General features: G+C 34.2%; 1 protein-coding gene across 1 annotated transcript in view; it reads right to left on the bottom strand.

Annotated features, from left to right (window-relative positions):
- LOC106668041 (synaptotagmin-4) overlaps window positions 1–16,511 on the bottom strand; it is a 230,326-nt gene extending 213,815 nt beyond the window's left edge. The window contains exon 1 of the mRNA XM_014396445.2: window positions 16,307–16,511. Within this exon, the coding sequence (XP_014251931.1) occupies window positions 16,307–16,370 (64 nt within the window). The 5' untranslated portion in view covers window positions 16,371–16,511. The remainder of the gene's footprint in view (window positions 1–16,306) is intronic.
- Between the last annotated feature and the right edge of the window lie 11,261 nt (window positions 16,512–27,772).

Below are 27,772 nucleotides of genomic sequence, written 5' to 3' on the forward strand. Positions count from 1 at the left end.
AACGAATGGACGGTAGTGAAATTTTCGAAAACTCAGACGTAGTACATTTCGTGTCATGTTGAAAAAACGTTTTTCATCGAGATTATAGTTACTTTGAGCACGAAACATTCGTCCTTATCGTACTATTTCAATGAACATTGATTGGTACAGCATCGATTAAACAGGTTTTACCATAAGCATTTTGATAAGATTTACAAAAAGTTTCAACTTATGTTATAACTTCATTAATAATTTTTATGTAATGAGATGAAAAATTAGTGTGACGAGAGGGATTCAGACCCGGGACACCAAGTGATCATCACTTAACTCATCAACTTACAGACTTTCCAAGTTTTCCTCTTTTTGGAATGTATTCACGTATTATCATATTTGATTCTCGGCGATACATATGAAGTGGCTTTGGGGAGCTATTAGCGAAGTGCAAGTACTTCGCTGATTATTACATTAATCCATATCATTTTTTGTTTGACCCAGTTAACCAAAGAGTTCTATACCGTCCTTATCTGTCCTTTTTTGATTAATTAAATTAAAGGGAAAATAAAATAAAAACTCTAGTCTCAGTATTCAAGCTGAGAAAATTAAAAACGTTTCTTACCCACTCGTTTGCTTAGTGGCCGTCTAGGTCATACGACTGCTGAGACAGACAGCAAAACAACTCGCTTGTCTTCTGTATTAATGGCTGCACATACTTAGTTGAAATGTTTGATCAGATGTACTAAATAGTACAGTGTAAATAGATAAATAGTAAATATTTCTCATAATCTGCGCCTTGGCGACGCTGACTTGGACGACCCAGGTCCAAGAAGGATGAGTGAACAGGAGATTACTCGCTGCTCCAAACCACACGACCAAGGAGCAGCGGTCAGTTTATCGGACTTTAAGATAGAAATTAAAATTATTAGTAATCAATGCGCTGGACGGAAATGACCGAAAGCTAACCAGTAAAAAACAGTAGAAACCAAAACCCAATCCTTTTTAAAAAGATAGTTCCTAATCACAGTAAGTTGTTTTGCAACGATCCGGATTTCGAGCCTTTTAGCTCATCATCAGGTTGAAGGACTTCTACNTATTATTTTTATAGTAATTTAATAATATTAAGTATTTACTAGTATAATATTTATTTGTGTTGTAATTTCCGCATTTCGCACGTTCAAATTGAGCGCCATTAAAAAAATCAGCTGCTAATTGGAACGTCGCGTTGGCGGAGGTATCAGCGGGTTCACTTTGGCAATTCATGTCAAGAGACGTGGTTGTGGAAGTCCTTCAACCTGATGATGAGCTAAAAAGCTCGAAATCCGGATCGTTGTAAAACAACTTACTGAGAGTAGAAACTATCTTTTTAAAAAGGATTGAACACCACACTCACTCCATCATTTATCATTTCTACCAAAACCCAACGTTGGCCACACCCGAAGCACACTTGGCCCTCGATTGGTAGGCTGTTGACAGAAATGATGTCCATGGTGCAATGTGTCAAATGATAAAAACTGTATTTATTATCGAAACTTATGATAAACGTAGTAGTTTATGGTTTTTTTTATGTGAGGGTCTTTTATGTGAATGATGGTCAGCTGTCATCGGAAAGAGTACCGGTACCTCACCATATTGTTTTCGATAGCAGTACGTATGTGTGCGTTCGTATAGATGAGGCAAGTCGTCAACGAAAATTGTAGATCAGTAAAAATAAACAGAAAAACGCTAACTTGAAAGAAAACTCGTTCATTATACTCTGGGAGAAATTCTCTTTTTATTTTGTAAATGACTTGTTTATTATCAATTAGTATAAGCTGGAATCACTTGCGACTTGTCGGAATAAGAAGTAACATCCTGATTTCTGTCCATAATAATTCTGTATGATATGAGGTGTTAAAGTAAATTGGGTTTTTGACAATGGCAGATCAGGGCGCGTCCCATCCCCTAAAGCATACCTTCATATACTAACCAACGGGTGGTTAATCTATGCTTTAAGGACTTAGCACTACTTTGTAGATGACCATGTTGTTATATTGTTAGATTTCCTTCTGTTATGCGGGGAGATATATATAATAGTTTGGCCTATCTTCGTATGCCTATTTTCGCAGAATTTTGTTAGTCAGACGCGTTTCGGCATTCGCCATCTTCAGAGTTTGGGTAATTTCTGCGGAGTAAAATTTAATTTTATACAAGAGTTGGTTGGTTGATTGTTATCTTTCATTTGTAGCAGAACCTCTCTATTTAAAAAAACAATAAATAGACTGAAAAAAATAGTAACATAAATTCCCAAATTCATAAAGGAGAGTTTAAATTCTATTGTATGGACGTAAAAATGGTCAAAGTAAAACACTGCAAGTATGGGTGAAATCACAGAGGTCCAAAAATTTATTGGCAGGAAGTATTTTTTTTTCTTTTCAAAAGTGTCAACATTGGTAAGAAATAAATTAACTCTCCTCTATATTTGTTAGTCGTGGACCCCCGCATTTCGGTGAAATTGTGAGTAAAATAACGATATAATATAGAGCATTACTCAACGACCATCCTGGCAAAACTTTTTCAATTTCGACCGCTTGTCCATCCATTCACGGCCAAATAAGTTTATTCGACATTTTTTGTTCTTGTCAAAACCGGTAGGGCAATTATCGTTAATAAATGAGCTAGAAAATAAGGCAAATACTATTTAATCACTCCTTAAAGGGTTGAAATTTTTCCCATTTTCAACAGATGGAAATGAAAAGTAAAAGGTTCAAAAAATAAGGCGATAAAACGATTCCTCTCAGTTTTTAAACAGTTCTCTTTCCCATGTTGTTCCCGAGTCGCCGCCTATTTTAAATCCAATCAGTTTTTCTCCAATTGGAAGGGAGGAGAAAACCCCGTTTTCCTATTTCTCGCCAGGCCAATATTGGAAAAGAAATCGAGATGTAACAATCCTGTTTGTTTTATATTTCAAACTCTTATGAACGCATATTCGATTTAAAAAAGTTATTGGATTTGGATTATTCCACTTTTTTAGGTTTTAACAATTTATAATCACAGCTATCTATAATTAAACATCAACAGGGGATTGCAGCCGGCACAGATCTCTCATGCAATATCTCAGCCATAAATATTTCTAAATGTGAACATCTTTGTACCTTCATGTATGTGATATGTGTTATTTATTGGAACGAATATATATTTGCGAGAATGGAGGGCTCATCTCTAATTATCTTGAAGAATATCGACTTCTCTGAGAGGGTGTGAATGAATGTGTGAATATGTAATTTATAAGCATGAATGAATAAACTTATCCCTTACATACCAAGAAAGGTTAAATACTCTAGAGGTAGTGTGAATGAATGTGTGAATGTAATTTATTACATGAATGAAGAAGCTTATCCCTAATATCTTGAGGATTAACAATCACTCTGGGGTAGTATGAATGTAATTTATTAGCGTGAATTCAAGGGAATGTTCAATGGCACCGATGAATGTCTAGTACTCTGAGGTAGTGTGAATGTAATTAATTGGCGTTGATGGAAGGGCTTCTCCCAAATTACCCCGAACAGTATCGAGTACTAGTCTGGAGTAGTGAAAATATTGATTAGACTATTATGTTTCCTAAATAGAACATAATTTTTGTCTCTGTTTGTCATTTTTTTTACTTTATCTATAAATGACGTGGCCCTGAGGTTCAGAGAAGCTAGCAATCGGATTAAGATAAATGAAGAGTCGTTTATCCTTTCATCATATAACATTGTAAACTGGCTATAAACATTAAACGGACTTAGGATTCACAATTTGCAAAAAATACAGGAAATATTTGGGGGCTGGCGATGACCAATGTGGTTTTCCGGCGCTAATAAATAAATCTACTTATATATTAATACATTTATGTTAACTTTAGTAATTGTAGATGTTAAAGTTGGTTTGATTTAAAAAATTTTCTCTACATTAAGTCAAAGAAAAACAAAAGAACTACAGAAATACCGATTTAAAGGTGTTTTCATCGATTTTTTGTTCTTAAAAACAATATGAAGTACATATATTAATTTTATCGATGTCTCTAGGGTGATAAATCTTACTTTTGCTTGTTTAAACTTTTGTTAAACATAATTATTTATTCAATTAATTAATCTTTATGTAAGGTATTGGTTGAAATAAAAAAGTCAGTGCCACGACGGGGATTCGAACCCACGATCTTTGGCTAGATACGCCCTGCTGCTCTACCACTTGAGCTATCGTGACCTCGATCCATTCGGACACTAACTTCCCATCTCAACCTTTTTTTGAATTTTCCCTCATTTTTTCCATTTTTCAAAAATTTAATGGATTGTACAGCATGGTAAAAATCGTCTGCCGGAGATAACTTGTACTTTTTTGTTAACAACTTTGTTCATGTTGACCGGTTCAAAATTCGATAGGTGGGGTTGAGATGGGAAGTAGTGTCCGAGTGGATCGAAGTCACGATAGCTCAAGTGTAGAGCAGCGAAGTATCTAGCCAAAGATCGTAGGTTCGAATCCCACTCGTGACATTGACTTTTTTATCTCAACCAATAGCTTACATAAAGATTAATTAATTGAAAAAAATTATTCGGTCAATCGGACCACGAACTCTAATGAATATCTATTTATGTTAAAACACCAACCGCGTCTAGATAAAGTGGGAATGCCGTCCATTTAATAAAATCCTCACCCTCTCAATTAGTAGAAAAACCTTTTTTATCTTCTTCGTAGAACATTTATATTTTGGATTTTAAACAAGAAAAAACGTTACGACCAGGAACAAAAGGGTCGTTATCGGTCCAAATCCACGTTGCTTAATACCGTAAAGGCTACATGTCCGGGACAAGAAGAAAAACCTTTCATTTTTTTTTATATCCCAGGATTGAACGTATAAGCTTATTTATGAAATACCTCTTTGATGTTAACTGTTATTACACAACTATTTATCATGCTACAATATTTTATATATTAATATTTGAAGAATGTTTGCAAAAATGATTAAACAATCAATAATAAATATGTAGTCATATATTTTCACGATAAACAAACAACCTGTTCTAACAATAATGAAGTACCGACATCTACACAAGTAAAATTCGTAGGCTTACGTGAAATCCGCACACTAAACTGAAGGGGCAAGAACTGAACAGAAGATTCGGACAAGTAAGAAGATTGCTGAGATCAAAATCACACATGACAAACAAACGCTTTACGAAGCAATAATTCAACCCTTGTGGACATACTGAATTGTGGGGTTCATTATCCAACCCTTCTAAGTATTTCAATATCCAAGTAGACCAATTGAAGTAATAATTCTGAATCCTACTCTCCACAATTGGTCGTTTCGTACAAAGAATTATTTCATCCCGATCCAACATTGGTCGATCGAAAAGGCTACAACATTCTTCATGCAAATGCATCTCATGTCTCGAAACTGATCTTTCTCCAACGGTTATTAATTTTTTCTTTTATCTGGAAAACTTTCTAAAAGGTCAAATAAAAATATTTAGATTTTGATATTTTTAACAATGATTTTCTAAATTTTATATATTCTCGCTTTATTCATGTTCTAAGGAAAAATAATTTTTAAGTTAAGCATCAAAAAACGGCCAATTTTTATGCATCAACTGTATAATAATGATTATTTGGAGATCGTGAGATGCCGCCTTGTGTGATGTAGGTTTAGAAAAATTGTTTTTAATTGTGCCAACGTTTTGACCTTTATTTAGATTTTTTTACAAGGGTTCACAACAGCAGAGGTTATGTCAACCCTCGGGGTGCCGGTGTTTAAAAAAAAGCCTACTTGTAAGTATTCCGCTGGATTCGAACCCAGGACCTTTACCTTATAGAAATGTGCGCCGTGTCAACCCTTAAACAGTTGCGGCCACCGATGCCCCATAGATCATCTTCAGGGCCTGGGATTTACAAATATTGTTTGGGTTATACAAATACATTTAAGATATGAAAATGAATTTATACAATCATGTTCGCAATATAGAAATTTTAGGTTTATTTCAAGTATTTGTACTCACTCAAAGTGTGTTTTTTTTGTAGATATGTCACGGATTTGTGTCGTGTTGCGAGTGTTAGTAAGATAAAGATGTGTTTTGTTTATATATCTTTGATTTTGAAGGAGTGAATTTTGAAAGGACTGTAATAATACTTTAAAACAAAGTCCATGTGCTTATTGTAAAGTATTAAATATAATGTCTTTTGAATTGTGACAATTTTTGTAAAATTTGAGTTGTTATTAACTCAAAACAAATAATTTAAGTCAAAGGTCTAAAACATCGGAAAACATAGATCAACGTGACACAACGGCTTTTTCCCTACGATCAATGTTTCTGTGGCGTACAACCTTCACATCAGTCCGCCGAATACGAGGAAGGCAGGAAAAACAGAAAAAAAGTCAGAGAGGAAAAAGGTTAGAGTTGATTGAAGGAAGTAAATCAAGGAGGAATTGCTGCGGGACGCAATAAAAGTCGTTCGGTGACAAACAGCATGAAAACGGGTTGCAAACCCACTTGGTTCCTATCTTCTCGCAAAAGTTGGCCCGCATCATCGCCCTTTACATTTACCTTTACATCCAGGCTTAACCACATTAATCTTCACCTGAACTTAATTATATATTTTATCTGCACAAAAGCCCTCCAATGATGTATAAAAGATCTTACTTAGGTTTTTCGGATAAGTCGAGCTGTGTGGGCACAATCAGCTACGCAATTATTTAAAAAAATGAAAAATTTGGAGGAAAAATTAAAACACGGTCGCAAATAAGTGTACCAACAGTGTTTTTGGGAATATGAAGAAAGTTTCCAAAATTTAAACAATTTCCGTAACACGCCAACTAAATTTAATTGACTTGTTTTGAATAAGAGAACTTTTTTTAAAGGTAATTATTCTTTTTATGTAAGTTCTTGGTTGAGATGAAAAAGTTAGTGTCACGAACGGGATTCGAACCCACGACCTTCGGCTATTCGGTCCAAGACTTTATCTAAAAAGTATAATTAATTGGAATAAGTAATTTGGTCAATCAGACCACTAAACGTAAATGGATAAATATTTAATAAGTAAAAAAGTATCACTTATACGACTTATTGAAAAATGGCAAAAAGAGGGAAAATTGAAAAGGTTGTAGGTTGAAGAGTTTACCCACTATTTTTTCGTCTAATTGCCAGCCTAATTTCATTTTAAAAAATTGAACTGAACGATTTAGAAGAAATGACCTAGTCTATAATGTTAAAATAGTCGAAACATTTTCTTTTCGAGGCTTTTGATAAATAATAAAAATCAGGAATGTGCGACGTTTTACCGATTTTGCGCCATTTGCAATCATATGTTTTATTTCAGGAAAAGTTTTAGTTTTACATTATTCCTCTTATAATATTTAGTATATTTTATTTTAATTATAATTTTTATTAAAAACATTTAAAAAAATGTATTTACACAAAAAGTTGAACACACTTAAATGATAGACAGTGAATTGCCCATGGCTGCCTATTTTTTTAAGTAACCTTTTTTCAAACTAAAAAAAAGAATAAAAAAACAGTATAAACATAAGAGGAATATTATATACATCAATTTAAAAAAGCTTACTAAAATAAATAAAATAATCTTTAAAAATAACTTAATAACAACAAATAAAAATAATAAATTGGTGTCCGAATGGATGGAAGTCACGACAGCTCAAGTGGTTAGAGCAGCGGCGCGTAGTGCGCCGAAGGTCGTGGGTTCGAATCCTGCTCATGGCACTAACGTTGTCACCTTAACCAAGATCTTACATAAAAAGAATAATTAATTGAAAGAATAATTTGGTCAATCAGACCACTAAACATATAAATGGATTAATATTTTTTTAAACCATTTAAATTTTGGTTTGTTAAAGTTGGTACTTTCAGATACTTGTGTACTATCCTTTATACAAATTTATAGGTATTTTTGCGTATACAAATTGTGTTGTATACGTCAAGTAAAGAGTCGCCGTGACGATGCCAGGCGTTTGATTTGGCTTAGCTGATTCAAACTGGAAACATAATTGTGTCAGTGGTATAATTTCCCCAAAGAGTTGCCGAATTTATGAGCTCGGGTAGGTGATGGACAGTCCCAACGTCGTATAATTCAATTCTAATGCAATCTTGGAGATAAACTGATAGTCAACTCGGCATAAATCCGCTCAACCGATTCGTAAATTCGCGCAAGCTGTCTGTTTTCCCCCCTTGATTTAATCTGCCAAAGCCTCGGCAACGTCAAAAGCGGTTGCATTAAGAAAATTATTTCATTTACCCTTGTTAGAACGCATTTGGTAAATTAAAAGTTTCTCTCGGCTCCACTTAATCCTAAACAAAAACCCATTATCCTGACGATTTTTTTAAAAATCATTCATTAACATTAAACAAAGACAAGCAATATAAGCCTAAAAAGAGAAAACACTCGTTAAACACTAAAACTTGTAACTGTCTTACGTCCTTCGAGATAAAATTATTAAACTGACACCAGGATAGAAAAATAACTTGTTCCAAAAAATAATAATCTTTACAAGTATTTATTATTATTAATAATATTAATAATAATAATATTTTTTTATAAAGCTATTTACAAAATGAAACAAAATATCTAATAAAAGAAATTTACTTGTCAGAGAATTTTGTTATTAGTAGAAATTCATTTTATTTTTTTATTTTTTTTTTTTTCAGAGCATCTTTCCACAATTTTTACTGCACACTATGACATACTTGATCATGACCATAAGCTTAACATTGAACACGACTTGAATGTCCCCTCTTATCCTCCTAAAGCATTTACTCCATCAGACATACGACACACTACACACTATTAAACAACTACCTTCACGAAAAGCTCCAGGTTATGATCTAATTACAAAACAAATATTACAAAATTTGCCCCACAGAGGCTTACTATTCTTAACATACCTATACAACGCTGTACTCAGGACCACATATTTTCCATTGCAATGGAAGTTCTCTATAATTAAAATGATTCATAAGCCAAATAAACCTTCTGGTCTTCCAAATTCCTATCGACCCATTAGTCTCCTTTCTATCCTTGCCAAAATACTAGACTTCTTACTAACTTATTTACTAACTACTTCTCCGACGATTACTGCCAATAATTGAAAATTCTAATATTATTCCATATCATCAGTTTGGGTTCCGCACATTTCACTCGACAACTCAACAATTACATCGTGTTGCTGACAATATAGCCTCTTCCCTCGAACAAAAACAGCATTGCTTGGTTGTCTTTCTTGATTTAGAACAGGCCTTCGATCGAGTCTGGCACTTGGGCTTGCTTTGGAAACTAAGGAACATCCTCCCTCATACATACTATCTTACACTGAGACCTTATCTGACGGATCGATTTTGTCGAGTCCGTCATGGAACTGAATTCTCACCTTATATACGCATAAGGGCGGGTGTTCCTCAGGGAAGCATACTTGGCCCTTTTCTATTTTCCATATACACTGCAGATATTCCTGCACACGTTAACATTTCGACACACACATTCGCTGATGATACAGCGATTCTTACACGCAATTCGGACCCCTCAATTAACACTCAACACTTACAACAACACCTGAATGAATTAACAATATGGTTCACAAAGTGGAGAATAAAAGTAAACCTAACAAAAAGCACACTGATCAATTTTACCTTACGTAAAAATGTCGGTCCTGCGGTGAGTATAAATGGAATTCCATTGCCTACCACTGACCTTGTGCGTTATCTTGGACTTTTCGTGGATAAACGACTGACATGGAATCCCCATACAAGACTGAAAAGACAGCAAACAAACCGACGTTATAAATTGTTAGAAAGACTGACTACTCGACTCACGATCAAAATTAGACCTTGAAAATAAACTTTTAATTTACAAGACAATGATTAGACCTCTCTGGGCGTACGGTTGTGAAGTGTGGGGCTCAACCAAGGATTCCAATTCCCAACGTCTCCAATCAATCCAATCTACAATTCTCCGTCAAATTATAAATGCTCCTTTTTACGTTTCAAATTACACTATCCACAAAGACCTACACATCCCGTTTGTACATGAACTCATCAAACCGATATAAAAAATTTCATCAATCACTGAACACACACAGTAATCTATTCGTACGAAATTTTTCACTTCCAACCCTACCTGAAAATCCTCCAAGACGATTGAAGCGAAAGTGGTCCCGAGACCTTCTCATTGTGTGAAGACTGAACAAGATATCAGTGTGAAGGAGTGTTACCACTGGGAAACTTCTCCGACAAGAGCCTCAAATGATAATTCAACATATACGAACATATTTACTTAATACATCGCTTGTAGTTGTAAATACCAAATAAATGTAATAAAAAAAAATTGTTTTTTTGTTGTTATAGTAAAAAATAAATTTTAAAGAAAATTGTATTGCAACTCTGCTGACAGATTAATATTTTTTTTTAAAGCTTAAAGCGACTGAACAGCAACTCTCCGATCCAACGTGGCTCCGCCTTAGCCTCCGCCGTCTTGCTCTTCTGCCTCCTCAATCGTTGGAACGTCCCTGCCTTATCGATTGTTCATGCCGCTTTGGCGGCCTTTATGAAATGGCTTGTCATAAAAAGAAATCCATGATGTACTAGTAAGATGTTGTTGTTGGATCGACTTTGCGTATATTTGTACGTGTAATAATCAGGTATAGATCACAAAAACATAGTAACTTCCAACTTCATGCCAAGCTTTCCTTTAATTTGTAAACATCTTCAGATATAGGTACATATGTAGATGTTTATAAACACTCGATAATAAAGAAATAACATAGAAAATCGACAATTAAAATATCAAAAATACTAAAAACTCTAGTAGATAAATTATTTTTCACTAATGTGGTTAATTTCATAAATACGATCAAATGTTAAGAAATCCTAATTCTTGATAATCACACTTATTAGACTTTATTGAATTGAGATTTTATATCAAAAATTATGTTTCATTTCTTCTACCATTATATTTCTGTAAAAGCTTCAATTTCCTGGTTATAACTGTAACGGCTTTGTCTGGTCGGGAGATATTTTACAACGGTATATTTATATGGCAGTACTCGATAAAATAAGACAGTTTATATTCCATAAGCGTTGCTTCTTCTCTTTTACACTGGAAAACAGAAAAAGAATATAAGGAAGATGGATCGTTTTCTGAAAGAAAATTCTTGAAAGCCATTACGTCGGTCTGGGGTTTGATTTGCAGACTGTATGCGAGCACATCCGCCCATTCAACATCGCATCCATAGGGAGGGACCACCAATGGAAATTTAATTGCACGTTACATCCGGCATGAGCAAACACATTGCGGTATTAATCACATCAAATTGCATTTTGCCTCAAACGAGCCAAAACATCGTGGAGTAATCAATTTTGAAGTAGTTCTGTTATTAAATACTTCTTGTCTTAGTGAAGATAAAACAAAATAAAAAATAAACTACTCTTCACATATATGTATTGGTTATGTAAAAACATTAAAATTTAAGGAATATCAGACTACAACTTCAACCACCACATTGTTATGACTTTTCACTCAGTCCCAAGATGAATTTGTAATGGCCTGGTTTTAGGCGAAAAAGCGTATTTAGATATCAATTTGACTTAAACTGAACGTTAATTTATCTAAAAGTTAGTTTAAGTTAATTGTAATGACATTCCCTAAATAATTAAATATAGCCAAGACATCTAATCAACTTTTAATCAGACTAATGTATTTGTATTTTCTGGTAAAATGCCTTCCGTAATTTTGCCATTTGAAGTACCTTCATTCCAAGTTTGGCAATCGGTTTATACTTTCCCTAACATTTGACTTTCTTAGGGCCTAGCAAAACGAAATTCTAATAACCGACTGAATAATCAAACTGGTTTAAAATAGTTAAGCAAACTACACCTCAAAAATGAACAATTAACCACAAAACAAAAACTTTTCAGTATAAAAATAGTCGATCGGATTCATCGGAAGGAACGATCGATTCAAATTTATTGGGGTTGTACCTTTTTCAATTAGTATTTTCTTTCCTCCATTGGATCTGATAATCTGCCTTTTTAGAAAATGTTATTCCTCTGATACAGCTTTCAATTTTCCATTGTTATTTTTTGTCGCATAAATGTGTAATCAGTAGGTAGATGCTTCAGAAACATAAATGAATAAAATCCAGATATCACAGTCTTAAAGTACTGTGAAATTTGGGCATCTCTACTGTTTGGACTGGTTTTGTTAAAATGTTCATTTTCACCAAGTGGTAAATTACTTTAAATTAAAGGCAAATGGCCTTGACTTAACTTAAGCCCATGAGGGTAAACAACGTACGAAGGAAAGTATGGTTGGGAGGTAAAGAACAGATAACAACTACAAGAGACAAGATTAGGCGTAAACTTGAGTAATACCTTGTCTTGAGAACTTTTCTTGACAAAGGATTTTTCAAAGAAGCTGTGTATCAGTACTAATGTAACATCGATTGATAAAATTTGCATATTTTGGAGCAAAGTTATTATTCAAAGTTGTGGAGTACAAAGAATGGCGGAGATACATTTTCATCAGAAATAGCCAGGCTACACAAGTAACACTGCTAATAATTTAAACTTCGTTAAGCAGAAATTTAAAAGATTTCAATAATTGTTAATTATATTGTAGAATATAATTCTAAATAAAATAAGTAGGGAAATAGAGAATTATTAAATTTCCCCCAACTAATTAATATTTATGGAAGGTACTGGTCGAGATAAAAAAGTCAGCGTCAAGTGCGGGACTCGAACCCACGACTCCCGGCCAAATACGCCACTACTCCACCACCTGAGCCATCGTGACCTCGATCCGCTCGGATACCAACCTCCCATCTCAACCTCAACTCTCAAATTTTTTATTTGTCGACGAGAATCAAATAGATTACAAGATATTTGAAAAATGGCAAAAAGGAGAGACAATTCGAATTGCAAGGTGGAGTAGCGGCGTATTTGGCCGGGGTTCGAGTCCCGCTCGTGACGTTGACTTTTTTATCTCGACCAATACCTTCCATAAATATTAATTAGTTGGGGGATGTTGGTTGGTCAATCGGACCACGAACTGCAATAGATTATTAAATTTGTAGCTTTGTTGGTGTGCACATTACAGGTTTCACAATTTGGAATGTTTTGCAATACAGAAAACAAAAGATAATACATGGGCAGAAAGTGTATTTCAGTTATTAATCATTGGATCAAAAAATAGCCTGCTCCATTACGCATTAAATCCAACTTTCACGATTTGATCTTTCCCCCTTCTAAACAAGGGTCGCCCAAACAAAAGCAATTAGGATTGTCATTCCGAACCAGCGCCAAATTAAATGAGAGTGTCCAAATAACTAGAATAAATCAAGGGAGGTTTTTCTTATTTCAATTCGTACAGGAATTCCCCCGAACAACTTGGCAGGAATGTTAATCGTAATGGTTTTTGCCTGTCGGTCCTGAGCGGGACAGTTGTTCTTGAATGAAGATTTACTTCACTTCGTTCAACTTGTCTTTGTTAGTCAAAAAATTCTCAGTTTTAGCATTGCAATATCATTGCCTAATTAGTTCATTTGAAGTACATATTACTACAGAATGAGGGTAAATTAATTTAAAAAAATTTAAAACATAATCAGAACTGTGACACCAACTTTTATTGACCAACGGTTTGTTTAATTAGTTAAGATGTTGCTGTAATTATTACAATTTCTGTTTTAACAATTAATTCGGTTTTGTTTTGGTTGGTAATAATTTTTCTGATAATTGTGGATCTTGTGTGCCTACCATTACTTTCTATTCGTGGTCATCATGATCCTTAAAAAAAATGGAAATAAGATGATCTACTCAATAGATGTTATTCTTCTGACATTAATCAAACTTATTACCTTTTGGAAGTAATGAAAAGTTTCTGACTAAAGGATTTGTGTGATATGACAATCTTTTTTTTAATTTTCTTGAAATTTTTTTGGATACCTCACGGTCCCTACTATACTTTAATATAATTAAACATTTTTAATGTACATCCTATTTTTGATTCTAAATATGGCGCTCTATGTGAGGAAGTCAAAATATTTTCCGTTCAAAATACTTAACGTGTAGATAGATGGTAACATCTATCCATTTTTCAGATCTGAATATATAGAAAATTGGCAAAATTACCACATGATGTTTCCTGACGGTTCAAAAACGAGAAAGAGTTGTGCTATTTATGATTCTCAAAACGAATAAAAATGCCTAATAAAATTAACAGAAGCTGACATTTACCCCGCACAACTGATTGCCATACCAAATGCTTAATGTGTGAACAAAAAGGACAAATTTCTGATATTATCTGAGAGTAAGAGCTCTCTCACAAAATAAAACAAATGTAATTTCAAGGCTTCTGATAATTATATAATTTTGAGATCTTATTCAATATTCTTAAGATGAGTAAAAAAAGAAATTAAAATGGCATGGGTTAGTCATCATATTGGTATTGCCCAGAATGAAAAAGTGGATGGTGTGGCCAAACTAGCTTCTTCTGTAAAAAAGGATTCAAAATTTCTGCTCAATCATACAGAATTAATTAAATATGTTAGAAGTAGTCAAATCCAAAAGTATCAAGATACTTACAGTCGGAAAAAGAAGCTTTTTTTCAATAGACTGATGTCAAAAGTGAAAATTAGTTGGTTCAAAAATCAACAAATCAGGAAAGAACTATGTAAGACCATTTTTAGACTTAGATTTAGCCCTTCCTCTTCAAGCAATACTCAAGAAAGATAAATAGTTTAAAGATTGATATTTGTGATTGTTGTTTAGGCCCAGAGTCAGTGGAACATGTCATAATGATTTATACAAAATTCTACAAACAAAGAAAACAATTTTTAAATGATGTTAGTTCATTTCAATTTGACTATGATGTGATGTCCTCAAGAAATGTAAAACATAGAATTATTTTATAATTTTTTTAAAATAATTAAATATAATGTCTAAAGTGAAATTTGTAACTCCAACGTGTGGACAATCATGCATCCATCCATGGAGGCCTTGGTGCTAGGGCCAAAAAAAATGTAAAAATGAGAAAATTGCAACCATAAAAACAGAGATTTCAGAAAAAATTGTTGGTTTAGAGGATTTTGGTTTGTAAGTGGATACGATGGAGATTGGTACGTTTGGTTGAACGCCAAAGATTGATGGCGTATGTACAAATGGGTTTCTGTCGATGGGGGCAATATTATCCTACCTAAAGGAGAAATTATATTAAAACGTGAGATCAATCTCCATCTTTTTTTTTTTTTTTTCATTCAGCTATATTCACATTTTCATCTTACTTTTACAATTTTAATGTGTAATTAAGCCTGTGCAAAGCTAACATTTATTAGCTTTAATCATTTGTTAATAAATAATGATACGTAACGATAAAAAGTCAATATATTGGTTCAAGGTTAAGCGACAGTATTTCCATAAAATCAAATTTATTTTTATAAATCATTATAGCAAGTTAAAAAATAATACATTTTCTATATTAAAAATTGAAAAATATCTGTTTAATAGCTATTTTTATTATACTCAACAAATTTTTAAAAAATTCTTAGAATATTTGAGAAAGAGATGTCTGCTGTCAAAAAATAAATTGCTATAACAGATCCATCTTTTCAAAAACTCGGAAAAATATATATCAAATTTCTTTTCTGAGAATCGTGGGGAAAGGGGATGAATCATTCACAACGTGACCCGGCCACGAATGGCGGCCATCTTGAAGAAAAACAGCAAAATAAACCTTGCGCAAAACGTGGTAACGAGAGATAAGTTAAAAATTGATGGATCGCTATCCTTTTGTATTTGTTTCGCAGAAGAAAATATAAAAGATTGACTTTGAAGTTGTTCGTTTCAAGGGTTGTCATGCTTTTGAAAATCTGGTTTGTTTAGACAATTTGTTGAAGGGTGTAGGTTTCAACGGTTAACAATTTCTGTTTTAAATTAAAATTCCAATTATTATCGTTTCTTTCTTAATTTGTCTTTGTTCTTTTAGTTTGTTGATTATTTGAATTGATTTTTTATTGTTTTAAATAAAAAACTAATTGTTTAAAAATTGAAGTTTGTTTTTAAATTAGCAGCGATTAATGGAGGTATTTTAATTATAATGGTGGTACTAAACGAGATATAGAAAAGCTGTGAACCGTGACCAATTAAAAGGTCAAATGTGTGCAACAGCTGGCGAGGGTTTAGTCTTTCGGGGTGGAGTTCAAGGGTCAAATTTCTCATAATTCTTGTAATGAAAATTGTCCGTTTTAACCACGTAGCAGGCTAAAACAATTATATGCGTTTATTTAGTTAGCGTATTATTTGTTAACATGACTAACCTGGCTGGATTGGCGTGATGTCAGGGCCGTCGTACCCCGGGGTGCTGAAGTCCGGAGGCGCCATCCCGGATGGATTCGACTACTTGGCCGACTCTCGGTGCAGGGGAAAAGTTAAACTTTCGCGAAAATGGTTTAGATCCTACCCTAACCGTTCTAGGGCTCTTTCCTAGAGGCCAAGGGGGTCAATACACATATCGAGCGCAGGCGCTTTTCCTCGGTGACGTCATTTAGAGTATAGCACACCTGTTCCAAAGCTCTGGAAGATTTCCCGCCGATTCAAAAACGCAAATTAATAATAAGCCTCTCTAAATAACCGTGGTAGCCAGTGTAAAGCGGGCAATGGACAGATTTGTACCTAAACCAAGCGCAAACTGGCTATAAATTCACCGTCACATAGATTAACTAAACATACAACAAAAACTCAGAATAACAGATTAGATCAGGTATGTCAACAATGGTTGGGTTTATCGTGAATCCAACATGGGCAATTATAACCATTCTCTTATTTTTTATGAAGTTCAAAATTTTCGTTTTTATTAGGTTTCGTGGTCCGCTTGACCAAATAAATTATTTTCAATTAATTAAGGTTTTGGTTGAGATAAAAAAGTCAATGTCACAAGCGGGATTCGAACCCACGATCTTCGGCTAGATACGCCTCTGCTTTACGTGGTTGAGATGGGAAGGTAGTGTCCCTGAAGTCACGATAGCTAAAGTGGTTGAGCAGCGGTGTATTTAGCCGGAGGTCGTGGGTTCGAATCCCACTTGTGACACTGACTTTTTATCTCAACCAAAACCTTAATTAATTGAAAAGAATTTTCGTTTTTGTTTAATTAACTTCCAGATTGGCTGGAATTAACATTAAGCTTAGTTTTGACCTCCATATTAGATTAATTCGCACAAATTTTTCTATCGTAGGATATGTAATCGTAATCGCCTTCTCACACTGTAACCGGCTTAAACTATCAGCATAAGAATTTTTGTAGAAGGGCGGCTAAGGACCTTTCATTTAAATGTCAGCTCCTTTAAGAAAAAGTAAAACAAATTTCTGTCTTATAGGAGGGCTTAACCAATTACACGTTGGATGTTACAGACAGAGGGTCAAAGTATTTTACATTACATTTTTGATATTATTTTCAATTAAAAAACCATGAGCAACGCCGGGATTCGTACCCAGGACCGCCACCATGGCAAATAGAGTCAGACACCCTAACCCTTTTACGCCGAAGTCCCCTTATCCTCAAAATAAAAAAATTAGTAGTACATAATAAATAATAAATGTTTGGTTTTAAATGTCATCTACAAAAATTACACATAAATAGTCAACTTTGTTCCAAAACAAATTTTTTGCATCGCTTTCTGTAAAAATTTATTCACACAAACAATGCCACTAACAACTCCAAATGTAGTAAGGGTTTTTCTTTTCACAACGCATTTTGGATGACAGGAATATAGATAGCCTAACAGAAAAAATGTAGAGATGTATGTGACAGTGAATTATAATAAATAATCTATTTGCTGTAGTAATAGCAGCTGTAGTGCTAGTAGTATAATAATAATGTTTATTTAGCAACAATATTAATAAAAACTAAGTATGTAAAATAATGTACAGCTTATTAATCTTTTTAGGTAAAGTTTTGGTTAAAATGAAAAAGTTAGTGTCACGAGCGGGATTCGAACCCACGACCTTCGGCTTAATACTGCTCTAACCACTTAAACTAACGTGACTTCAATCCACTAACTCTCCATCTCAACCTACAACCTTTCGAATTTTCCCTCCTTTTTGTCATTTTTCAAAAATATAATGGATTGTACAGCATGGTGAAAACCGTCTGCCAGAGATAATTGTACTTTATTTTTAATAATTTTGTTCATGTTGATCGGTATGGGTCCGTCTTGGGTTCGGTAAACTACTCAAATGCGTTTCGCCATTGCGCCATCTTCAGTGATGAACTTTCAGTTACTTTGTCCGAGTATGCCTTGTAAGTCATTGGGTTCACCGGTTGTCGGTGGGAGTCGTAATCATTCATTGGTTGTGGTGATGGTTATTTCCGTTGACAGTTATTTATTTTTGTTGTAGTTATGTAATGTTTTTAGTAGTGTAAAAGTGTGTGAATGTGATTTGTTTGTACATTTACATTAAGTTTTCCGTCTTTAAGAATTATTTGTTTGTACATCTCTAGTTTCTCAAGTACGTTGAGTTTTCGTCCATTTTGTGCGTTGTGTATTACAGACATGCTTAGTTCTGTGTTTGGTTCGAGATTATAAAGTATTAAGTACGTCTCGTTGTCTCCGAAGGATCTCAAATGTCCTACGCATCGAACATTTAATCTCTTTCCAATCTGTTCTGTGAGTATGTTGCTAGAATGGTCCGGAGTGCCCGTGCTTACATAGATCCAAAAACAAGTGGAAACAGAATTTTAACCACTTGAAATAACAAATAATTCACCCTAAACTTACTCTAAGATAGAGTACAGCTCGAGTTTAAAGTCATAGTGACAGTACTATAAGTCGGAAAATAAAAATTTTGCACTCACTGAAGTGGTCCGAAAGAAAAATCTATGTAAAGAGAAGAAAAAACTTTTAAAAAGAACGACCCACTTTTTTATTACCCTAGGTTTTAAAAGTTACACGAAGAAAAAAACACCTGGCACCAAATAAAAACCTTCCAAACGAGGCGAATTTTAAGCAAGAGAGGAATATTTCAGCAATGAAAATAATAATGGAACTTTTCCAAATATTTAAACTGCCTATTTTTTGTAAGTCAACATTGAGATTTTTACAACAAAATGCGTAAATATTTCAAACAAATTTTTTTTGATTTGTTAGTCAATTGTCGTATGCGAATTTTTCCTTCTTGTTAAAAAATGTACTTATTATTTATGTAAGTAATGTATTTCTTGTCAGACAGGAGACCCGTCGGGTTTCGCGTACGAAGGGGTAAAAACTTTACAATGCCTTCTATATATTTTTTTTTACCACTAAAAAGTATGTGCACTGAGGATTTGAACCCGACTACTTGGCAATGCTAGTATGTTCTAACCACTAACTCCAACTAGAAGGTCAACGCTAACGTGTAGTTTAACCACAATAAGATACATTTATTTAATGGTTTTCTTAGAAAATTGTTAAAACGTTTCATGTACTTTTGTAAGAAATTTGCATGATTTGGCCCTTTGAAGAGAAGGATTGTGAAGAAAGTTTTTATCCCGTCATTAAAAATAATTGTCAAACATATATCCTTCCTTATTGTATTATTTGCTCCAGAGGTTTGTTGATTACTTCTTCGTAAACACATAATAGGGCCGTGCGTGAGTGTTGGTACATTTCATCAACCTTGCTTATCGCATATTCTGAAATTGTGGAGGCGAAGGTGGAATTTTCCACTTCGTTCCACCTCACGTGTATTCATTTTCCCTTACGGAACTTTTGTAATGCTTGCGAGAAATTAAATCTTTCCTCTTACCGTTATTGAAATAAATAAAACAGACTTTCCTCCCGTTAAATCTTCATTTTTGAAATTTGAACGCGGCGCTAGAGCATGCTAAACCATCACGACCGTAAAGTGATCACGGTTTTAGAATTTTTGTGGTCAGTATTTAATTGCAATATAAATAAGATAAATTAAAATGTAATAGTAATAAAATACTTGTAATAAGAATACTATTTTTATATATGTAAGATAATTATACTTTTTATATTTTACTATCACGTATTAACGAATGATACATAGATGATTAATTAAACTACATTTTGTTGTATATTACTTCATACTTGTTTTCCCTGGTGTCAACTGGATGATTTAGTAATACTGCCACATGAAAACTGCCCGGCCTCGTGTTTCAATACTGACAGTGAACAAATTAAAGGAGCTCGGAAATGAAATCCCAACGTTCTCTCATACTCTCCCGATTCTCTTTGGACTACCATTTTTCTAAAGCTGAGGGAACTTTATACGAGGAAAATAAGTAATAAATAAGAAACGAATCGGAGATATACAGGGTGTTCTTTATAGAATGCTCCGGCGGAATTTCTCTTGAGCCAATGACGCTATTGAAAAAAAAATGTTTAAATATTTTTTAGTGCAGTTTCAAATTTTTACCTTTTTTTGGAGAAAAATTTCACAGAGTCAAATGCTTCAGTTCAATTTCAAAATATCGAATACGATATTTAAAGGACTTTTTACGCTAAAAACAATGGCGCAATTGGATTTTAATTTGGTCAAAAAATGACAAAGTTACGGCAAAAAGAATCCGGCAGCGTAATTTTGACGAGGAGCTGAATATTTGTCTGTATGTTCGCGAAAATCCGAATTCCTCTCTCCAACATGTTAGAAGGGTTTTAGGTTTTTCAAAAAATAAAGTTAGAGATGTACTCCGGACTTACAATTTTAAGCCGTATCGCTCCCATCTTGTCATGGACTTAGGTCCCTGATTATGACAGGCGTCTAACGTTCCTTGCACAGATTTAATTTGGTTTGCTATTTATAATCACATTTCATGTTCCAAATGTTTGCCTTGCGAAAAGATGAAAAGATTTGCTCTTTTTTACCACTCTTCACTGGTGCTCAGAGCGATAGAATCACAGAAGATGAATTGACAAGAATTTTCCATCCTTTGCCGCTGTTCTTCAATTGAAGTTGTTGGATTATGATTTGGAAAAGACACTGTTTTTAAATGGCTCCATACAAAATAGTCAAGTGGAGTTAAATCGGGTGACCTAGGATGCCGATCCACCTATCCCGGAAGTGACGATTCAAATAACGTCTAATCTGAAAAGAATTATGTACCGAGCGGCCATCAAGTGGGAGAATCATTTTTTGTCGCTGTTGCAGAGGAACATCATCTAATAATGTTGGTAAAATCTCTCTCAAAAAATTGCAAACCTGAACACCATTTAAACTATTTCCGTGAAAATAATGCCCAATTAATTTATTTCCGAGAAGTCCACACTAAATGTTAATACTGTCAACTTCCTGATGATGAAAAAGATTACTAAATTTTCAGAATCTCCTCTGCCACGTTCGAATATTCCAACGGTTTAGAGTATGTCATTAGAACTGAACTTAAATTCATAAGTCCATATGGAAGAACGTTTTCTTCAGCCTCCAAAATCGACATTTGTGCAAGGAACGTTAGATGCCTGCCATAATCAGAGTTCCGACTTTCCTGAACAAGATGAGACATCTCTAATTTTTTTTAAACCTAAAATTGTTCTAACATTTTGGAGAGAGGAATTCGGATTTTGGCGAACACACAGTCAAATATTCAGCTCCTCGCCAAAACTACGCTGCCGGGTTCTTTTTGCCAGCCATAGCTTTGTCATTTTTTTACCAATTTAAAATCCAATTACGCCATTGTTTCAGCGTAAAAAATCCATTAAAATTCTGTGACAGGATATATAGGGTCGTATTTGAAATTTTGAATTTGAACTGGGCCTGAGGTGCCCAGTATAATTTTTCTCCAAAAAAAGGTAAAAATTTCTAACCAGACTAAAAAATATTAAAAACGTAGTTTTTTATAGCGTTATTAGTTTAAGAGAAATTCAGCCGGGCTAACTAAAAAGGACACCCTTTAAAAAAAAATTGGCAAAGACATGTACAGAAATGTCGGTAAATACAATATATAATATTTGTTAAGCCATTTTAAATAATTTATGAGTCCTTAAATTGCTGATAACATAGCCGATATTGTTCTAAGTTAAAGCCACCTCAAAATAAATAAATAAATAAATAAAATTGGTCATTGACCATAAATTATTTTTCTTATGAAAGTCTATTGTATAAACCTCTACAAATCCCAGTTTTTACCTTATTATAAGAAGTTTTTAAAGTGAATAAAATAAATTGATCTATTGATAAAACAGCCTAGGTATAGTTTAACATCGAGTTTTACACCCCTTGTTGTTCAAGAACATCCTACCCTCCGCCTACTATCTCATTACTCAAGGTACCTCTCTGACCGGTTTTTCCGAGTCATTTGGAAGTTTTTGCATTATGTCAGCGTGGACGGTAACGCTAAATTGATTGATGAGCGCATGCGTCCATTTAACGGTACCCCGAACCGGTTTGGAACAAAATTTGTTGGTTCGGCCGAAGATGCTTCAACTTATCTTCGACTGAATCGCTCATTAAATATAACGTGACCGAGAACTCAAAATTTTAGTGTTATACAATCCTATGAAAAGCAAGGGTCCAGGTAATAATTCGATTGAAAATCTATAGTTAAATTCAAGGAATTGAATATGGCGACCAACGTGAAATATCGAGTAATCGCGTACCAATCGCGAGCAGTCTGAATAATTCTCTTTTTTTTATTTATTTTTCCACTATCAAGAAATGTAGTAAAATTATTCCGTTAGGCTCTAATACGGTTTGAAACGGGGCTAAAATCAGTCGAGTAAAATCCTGCCCGGTGAGGATCAAATGTTGCGTGATTTTAGTGAATTTGGAAATTAATGTAAAAAAGGGAAGTGAATGAAAAATACACTCACCTTCTGCTGCTGCTCAGTATGAAAACACAGTAGGAGGGTTGGAACGGAAAAAAGTGTTGGATGATGATGAGATAAAGGATGGGAACCCTTACCTAGTCACGGCACACTCCAACGAGACCTTCAAAGTGTGGACTCGCCACGACGTTCGCGAGAGAATTAATAAAATTAAGTATTTTAACGATGAACGATCTGCGGAAACCACGATTTGATCAGGGCCAACAGATCAAAGGAACTGGGCAATGAATTAAGATGTTCACTCTCCTACTGCAATACAAGTACTAGCGCCGGTTAAAGCAAAGTTGGACTTAACACCGGCCTTACGGTCCAGAGTTCAAAGGGCGTAAACATAATCATTTCCAAATCAAAAATTGTACTGGAATAATTTCTTTGCATTTTTAATCCATTATTTATTTTAGTTTATTGGGTGAAAATCCTATTTGGTATCAGTCTGTAATGTATAATGCCATTATATAATATTATGTCAAAATAACAAACGAAATGAATGAAACTGCTATAAATATTTCGTGATTGTTTAATTTATTTAGTTAAAAATGATTATAAAAACTTTTCACTTAAAAGTATAAATTAAACAAACAATCAGTCAATTTTTAATTGGCCATATTCAACTCCAATAAAAAGCTGTTTGGTTTATATTCGTTTAATCTCGAATTAATCCTATCATAATAAAAAAAAACCTCTTATTTGAACAGGGGAGACTCCAATCATCGGGGTGAGCCCATGGACGTGGAAACGGTAGTTGAAAAAGTTTTTGATCTTTATAATTAAGTAGTGGGTCCAGAGAGAAAAGTAAAATTAATTATACTCGTGGAAACATCTGTTGGAAATTGAGGGAGGAAGTTTGAACGGATTGCTTTCTCGCCCGTCCATGATCTGGGAATTAAACAATGCCAAATATCGACAAAAAATCCTCTTTTTCTTCTTTTCGGTTTACTTTATTTAATACCACATTAACTGGTTGGTCTCTATATCAACAATAAAATTTTATTTTACATATCTATCAAACCTTTTTTTTATCACATTCCCGCCGTTCCTAAAGGTAGCTTCAGAGATCCAATTGCCGCCGATGTTCGCCAAGCCTCGAGTAAATAAGGTAAAGGTCTCGGGTTCGATGCAGGGCCGGTGGATTCGAACCCGAGACCAGTACCTTACAGTGATGAGCGCTGTGTCAACGCCTTAACCGACCACCCTTCAGTGAAACTGTTATTAAAGCAGCTGCGGTTACTGTGTGCAGTGCCTACAAACTAATTGAAAAAAACCTAAGAAAATGATATGGTATCACAAGACCATCGACACCTGCCCCGCTTTTGACGCTCTCCTTGATTTTAGGCAGATGCTAAAGGATGCCTTTTACTGAATCCTTATTTTTTTTAATCAATCACAGAGTACTGGCGCCCCATCCTATTTTTGATGCGTTTTCTCGATTTTTTGATTAGTAAGAGATTTCCGCCAATTATTGGTTCTGTTATCGGGGAACTACAACACTGTTGCGTTGGGCCAATCCATCCCTAATAAATAACAATGCTGTATTGTTATTGTGTAAATTAATATATCTATACTAGTTAGAAATCGTTTATTAATGAAAATAATTAAATAAAAGTATTTAACTGTTGACTTTGAAAACTGTGGACAGTTTGTTAAAAGTATGTGTAGTTACAATTCCGATTGTGTGGATGCATTGAGTGCGGTTACTTGAAATAAATTATGATAAATATAACAAATTGTTTTTTTTTAATTGAACAAAAGATAATATTCAACGATTATTGATTGCTTTCATTTTTTAAAGCTTCAGAAACTATTAACTTAAGGATACTAAAAAGTTGGGGTTTATTATTTCCCAAGTAATACGGCTTTGTGGGTTATTGTACTTTTCCTAGTTTCTTAGTTCTATTCAATTGACTCGATCCTTCTTTTAAGAATTAAAAAAGTCAATACCTGTCGTATCTGCAATTTTTTCCCCGGATGAACGTTGGTATCCTTGGTTATATATTCATTGGCTGGTTGCTTCGCATTCGAAGATAATATTTGGTCGCTGCTTCTTTTGCATCATTGTGGAATATTAGCATGTTGCGTAGGTCTTTTTTCAGAAACTGGCATGAAGTCCTATCATTCGCCTATGTTTTACCCTGTCTAACTGATGCGATGTGAAACCAGTTTTGTTTAAATTTCTTAAGCCATGAGTTTACTGTCTGGCACCTCTGGAACTACCATTGTTAAATAGAGGATTGTGCATTTGACCTGGTTGTCCCTATTTTAATCAAACTTTCTGACCAGTTTGTCTGCTTCTTCATTAACAAACATCCCCTTGTGATGGCGACCAACTATCGGAATGTTGCGGTTGAATTGAAAGGTCCGTACCTGAAAACATTTGTACAAACAAGTAAGTTACGTGGATTCTTCTTCTGCAGAGTACAACGTTTGAACTATATGTTTTGCTATAGCAATTTTCAAGGATGAAATAGGGAGTTCCCCATTATTGAGGTGTGTGGTACCAGAGTTGAGCAAAATCAAACTAATTCAATCATGATTAAGAATTTTGATTGAAGTTTAATCATGATTGAATTAGTCATGGGTAAATTAATCACTATATGATTTCATCATAATTAATTCAATCATGATTAAACTTCAATCAAAATTCTTAATCATGATTGAATTAGTTTGATTTTGCCCAACTCTGGCTACAATGACCAACTTACCAAAAACTAACCGACTCCGGATAAAAATTTTGAGATGAGGGTCGTGCTCAAGGCCAGCAAATCTTCAAAAGTGTTATCATAAACGAAAAGTTACATAATTATTCTACATGTCTATTTTATTACAATCAAGACCCCTAGATGGTGTATTTTCCAAATAATTTACAATTAATTAAGGTTTTTAGTTGACATGAAAAAAATCCCGGTCGTGCCATTAGCTTTTTTTCATATCAATTAAAAACCTTAATTAATTGTAATGTATTAATTGGTCAAGCGGACCACGAAATTAGTGAATTTAATGAATTAAAATGAAATACACTTCACTAAAGCTCTCCGTCGCCATTTCATTTGTCGTCGAGAATCCAATCCGATTACACGACATTTGAAAAATGGCAAAAAGGAGAGAAAACTCATAAGGTGGGGTTGAGATGGGAAGTTGATGTCCGAGTGGATCGAAGTCACGATAGATCAAGTGGTAGACCAGCGGCGTATCTAGCCGAAGTTCGTGGGTTCGAATCCCGCTCGAGCCATTAGCTTTTTTTCATCTCAACTAAAAACCTTAATTAATTGTAATATATTAATTAGTCCAGCGGACCACGAAATTAGTGATTTTCCAAATAATGTAGAAATCTCTCCTTTTAAGTGGAATAAATTTTAATTCAAAGAAATATTTTTCCATTGATCGGTTATGTAAACATATTTACTTTTCAAAGCGTAGCTTGTTCTAGGATTTTTTTATTTTATTATTATTATCATTATCATTATTTTTTGGCTTTTTATTTATTTATTTATTATTTCATTATTTATTATTATTTTTTTTAACGACGGAGTTGATTTTTCTTAAATAAGGTGTTCAAGGATTTTCGTTTGATGAAATAAATTTCTGTTAGAAAATTTTTAAAAAGTGATGAAGTTGTGTATTTTTCATTTTTTGAGCACCCATTTGAACATGATTTATCGAAATTTAGTCATGACTAACTATATTGTGACTAAATTAGTCATGCCTCGTCATGACTAGAGTTCCAGTCTCAATACGACACGCAAGAGTGGCAGAATTACACAGAAGACATACACTTTGAGCCCTGAAGATGATCTAAATAAAGATCGAAACGTTGGCACGATAAACAAAATGTTTTTCTGAAACCTACATCACACCAGACCGCATCTCACGATTTCTGAATAATTACGGTTTAATGTTCATGCCCCCATAGAAGCATAATGATGGTTAGCAAATCATCTCCTGGCATGAGGATGATAATATGATTTTGGAACGTCGCGTGTTCATTTTTGTCTAACCAGTAATTTTGGTTTTTTGTGCACTTTATATCAGACATTATTTTTTCCTAGGATAGTACGTTGGTGTAACACATTGGTGAAAGCACGCCGGAAAAATTTAGTACGTTTAAAAAAGCATAATTCCATTGTTTTTTGAACAAACTGAGACTTAAGGAAGGACGAAAAAGATTTAATAATAAGAAACCCAAAAATGTCTTCGTTAAAAAATCCGTAGTATAAAGGGAATGTTACAATAGGGATGTTGTTCATTTACTGTGCTTTTGAGATTTGCGGCTTATAACAAACAAGCCACGTAAATAGGGAATACGAGGCGAGCATTTTTTGAAGAGCGCGGGTAGGATAGGAGAGAGGGGTGGAGGAATGAGGAAGGTTTGAGTTTTTAAGTGGAGTTTGGGGTTCATCGGCTCGCACGTGGCGATTGTAATCGAAGAAAAGAAAAGAAGACATCTTGAAGAAGAATAAAGAAGAAAACATATTGAAGAAAAAAGAAAAAGAAAACATCTTGAAGAAGGGACTGCGTGTCAAATAAAAGAAAATTTAAGCTAAGAACTTTCTATTTCTTTTATTGATTTTGTATAATTTCGTTTTTTCCTGTTTTGTTTATTTCCAATAAAACATTACTGTTCTAAACCATTTTAATTACCAAATTCCTTGTTTGAGAAAGATCCATTACAGGCTGATAAAAATCCAATAATCCACAGTATGTACTTCTCTATTGCTAGCTTCTCTTTCTTATCATCGGTTCATCTCGTGCATATTCCGCACAAAAAGTTCGCTATAGCTAATTAAGCTTTTGGTTGAGATAAAAGTCAGTGTCACAAGCGGGATTCGAACTCACGACCTTCGGCTAGATACGCCGCTGCTCTACCACTTGAGCTATCGTGATTTCGATCCACTTGGGCACTAACTTCCCATCTCAACCCCACCTTTTGAATTTTCCCTCCTTTTTGCCATTTTTGTTTAATCTTTG

The sequence above is a fragment of the Cimex lectularius genome, unplaced genomic scaffold, assembly GCF_000648675.2.
Source record: "Cimex lectularius strain Harlan isolate CLEC.00 unplaced genomic scaffold, Clec_2.1 scaffold108, whole genome shotgun sequence".
Lineage (NCBI taxonomy): Eukaryota > Metazoa > Arthropoda > Insecta > Hemiptera > Cimicidae > Cimex > Cimex lectularius.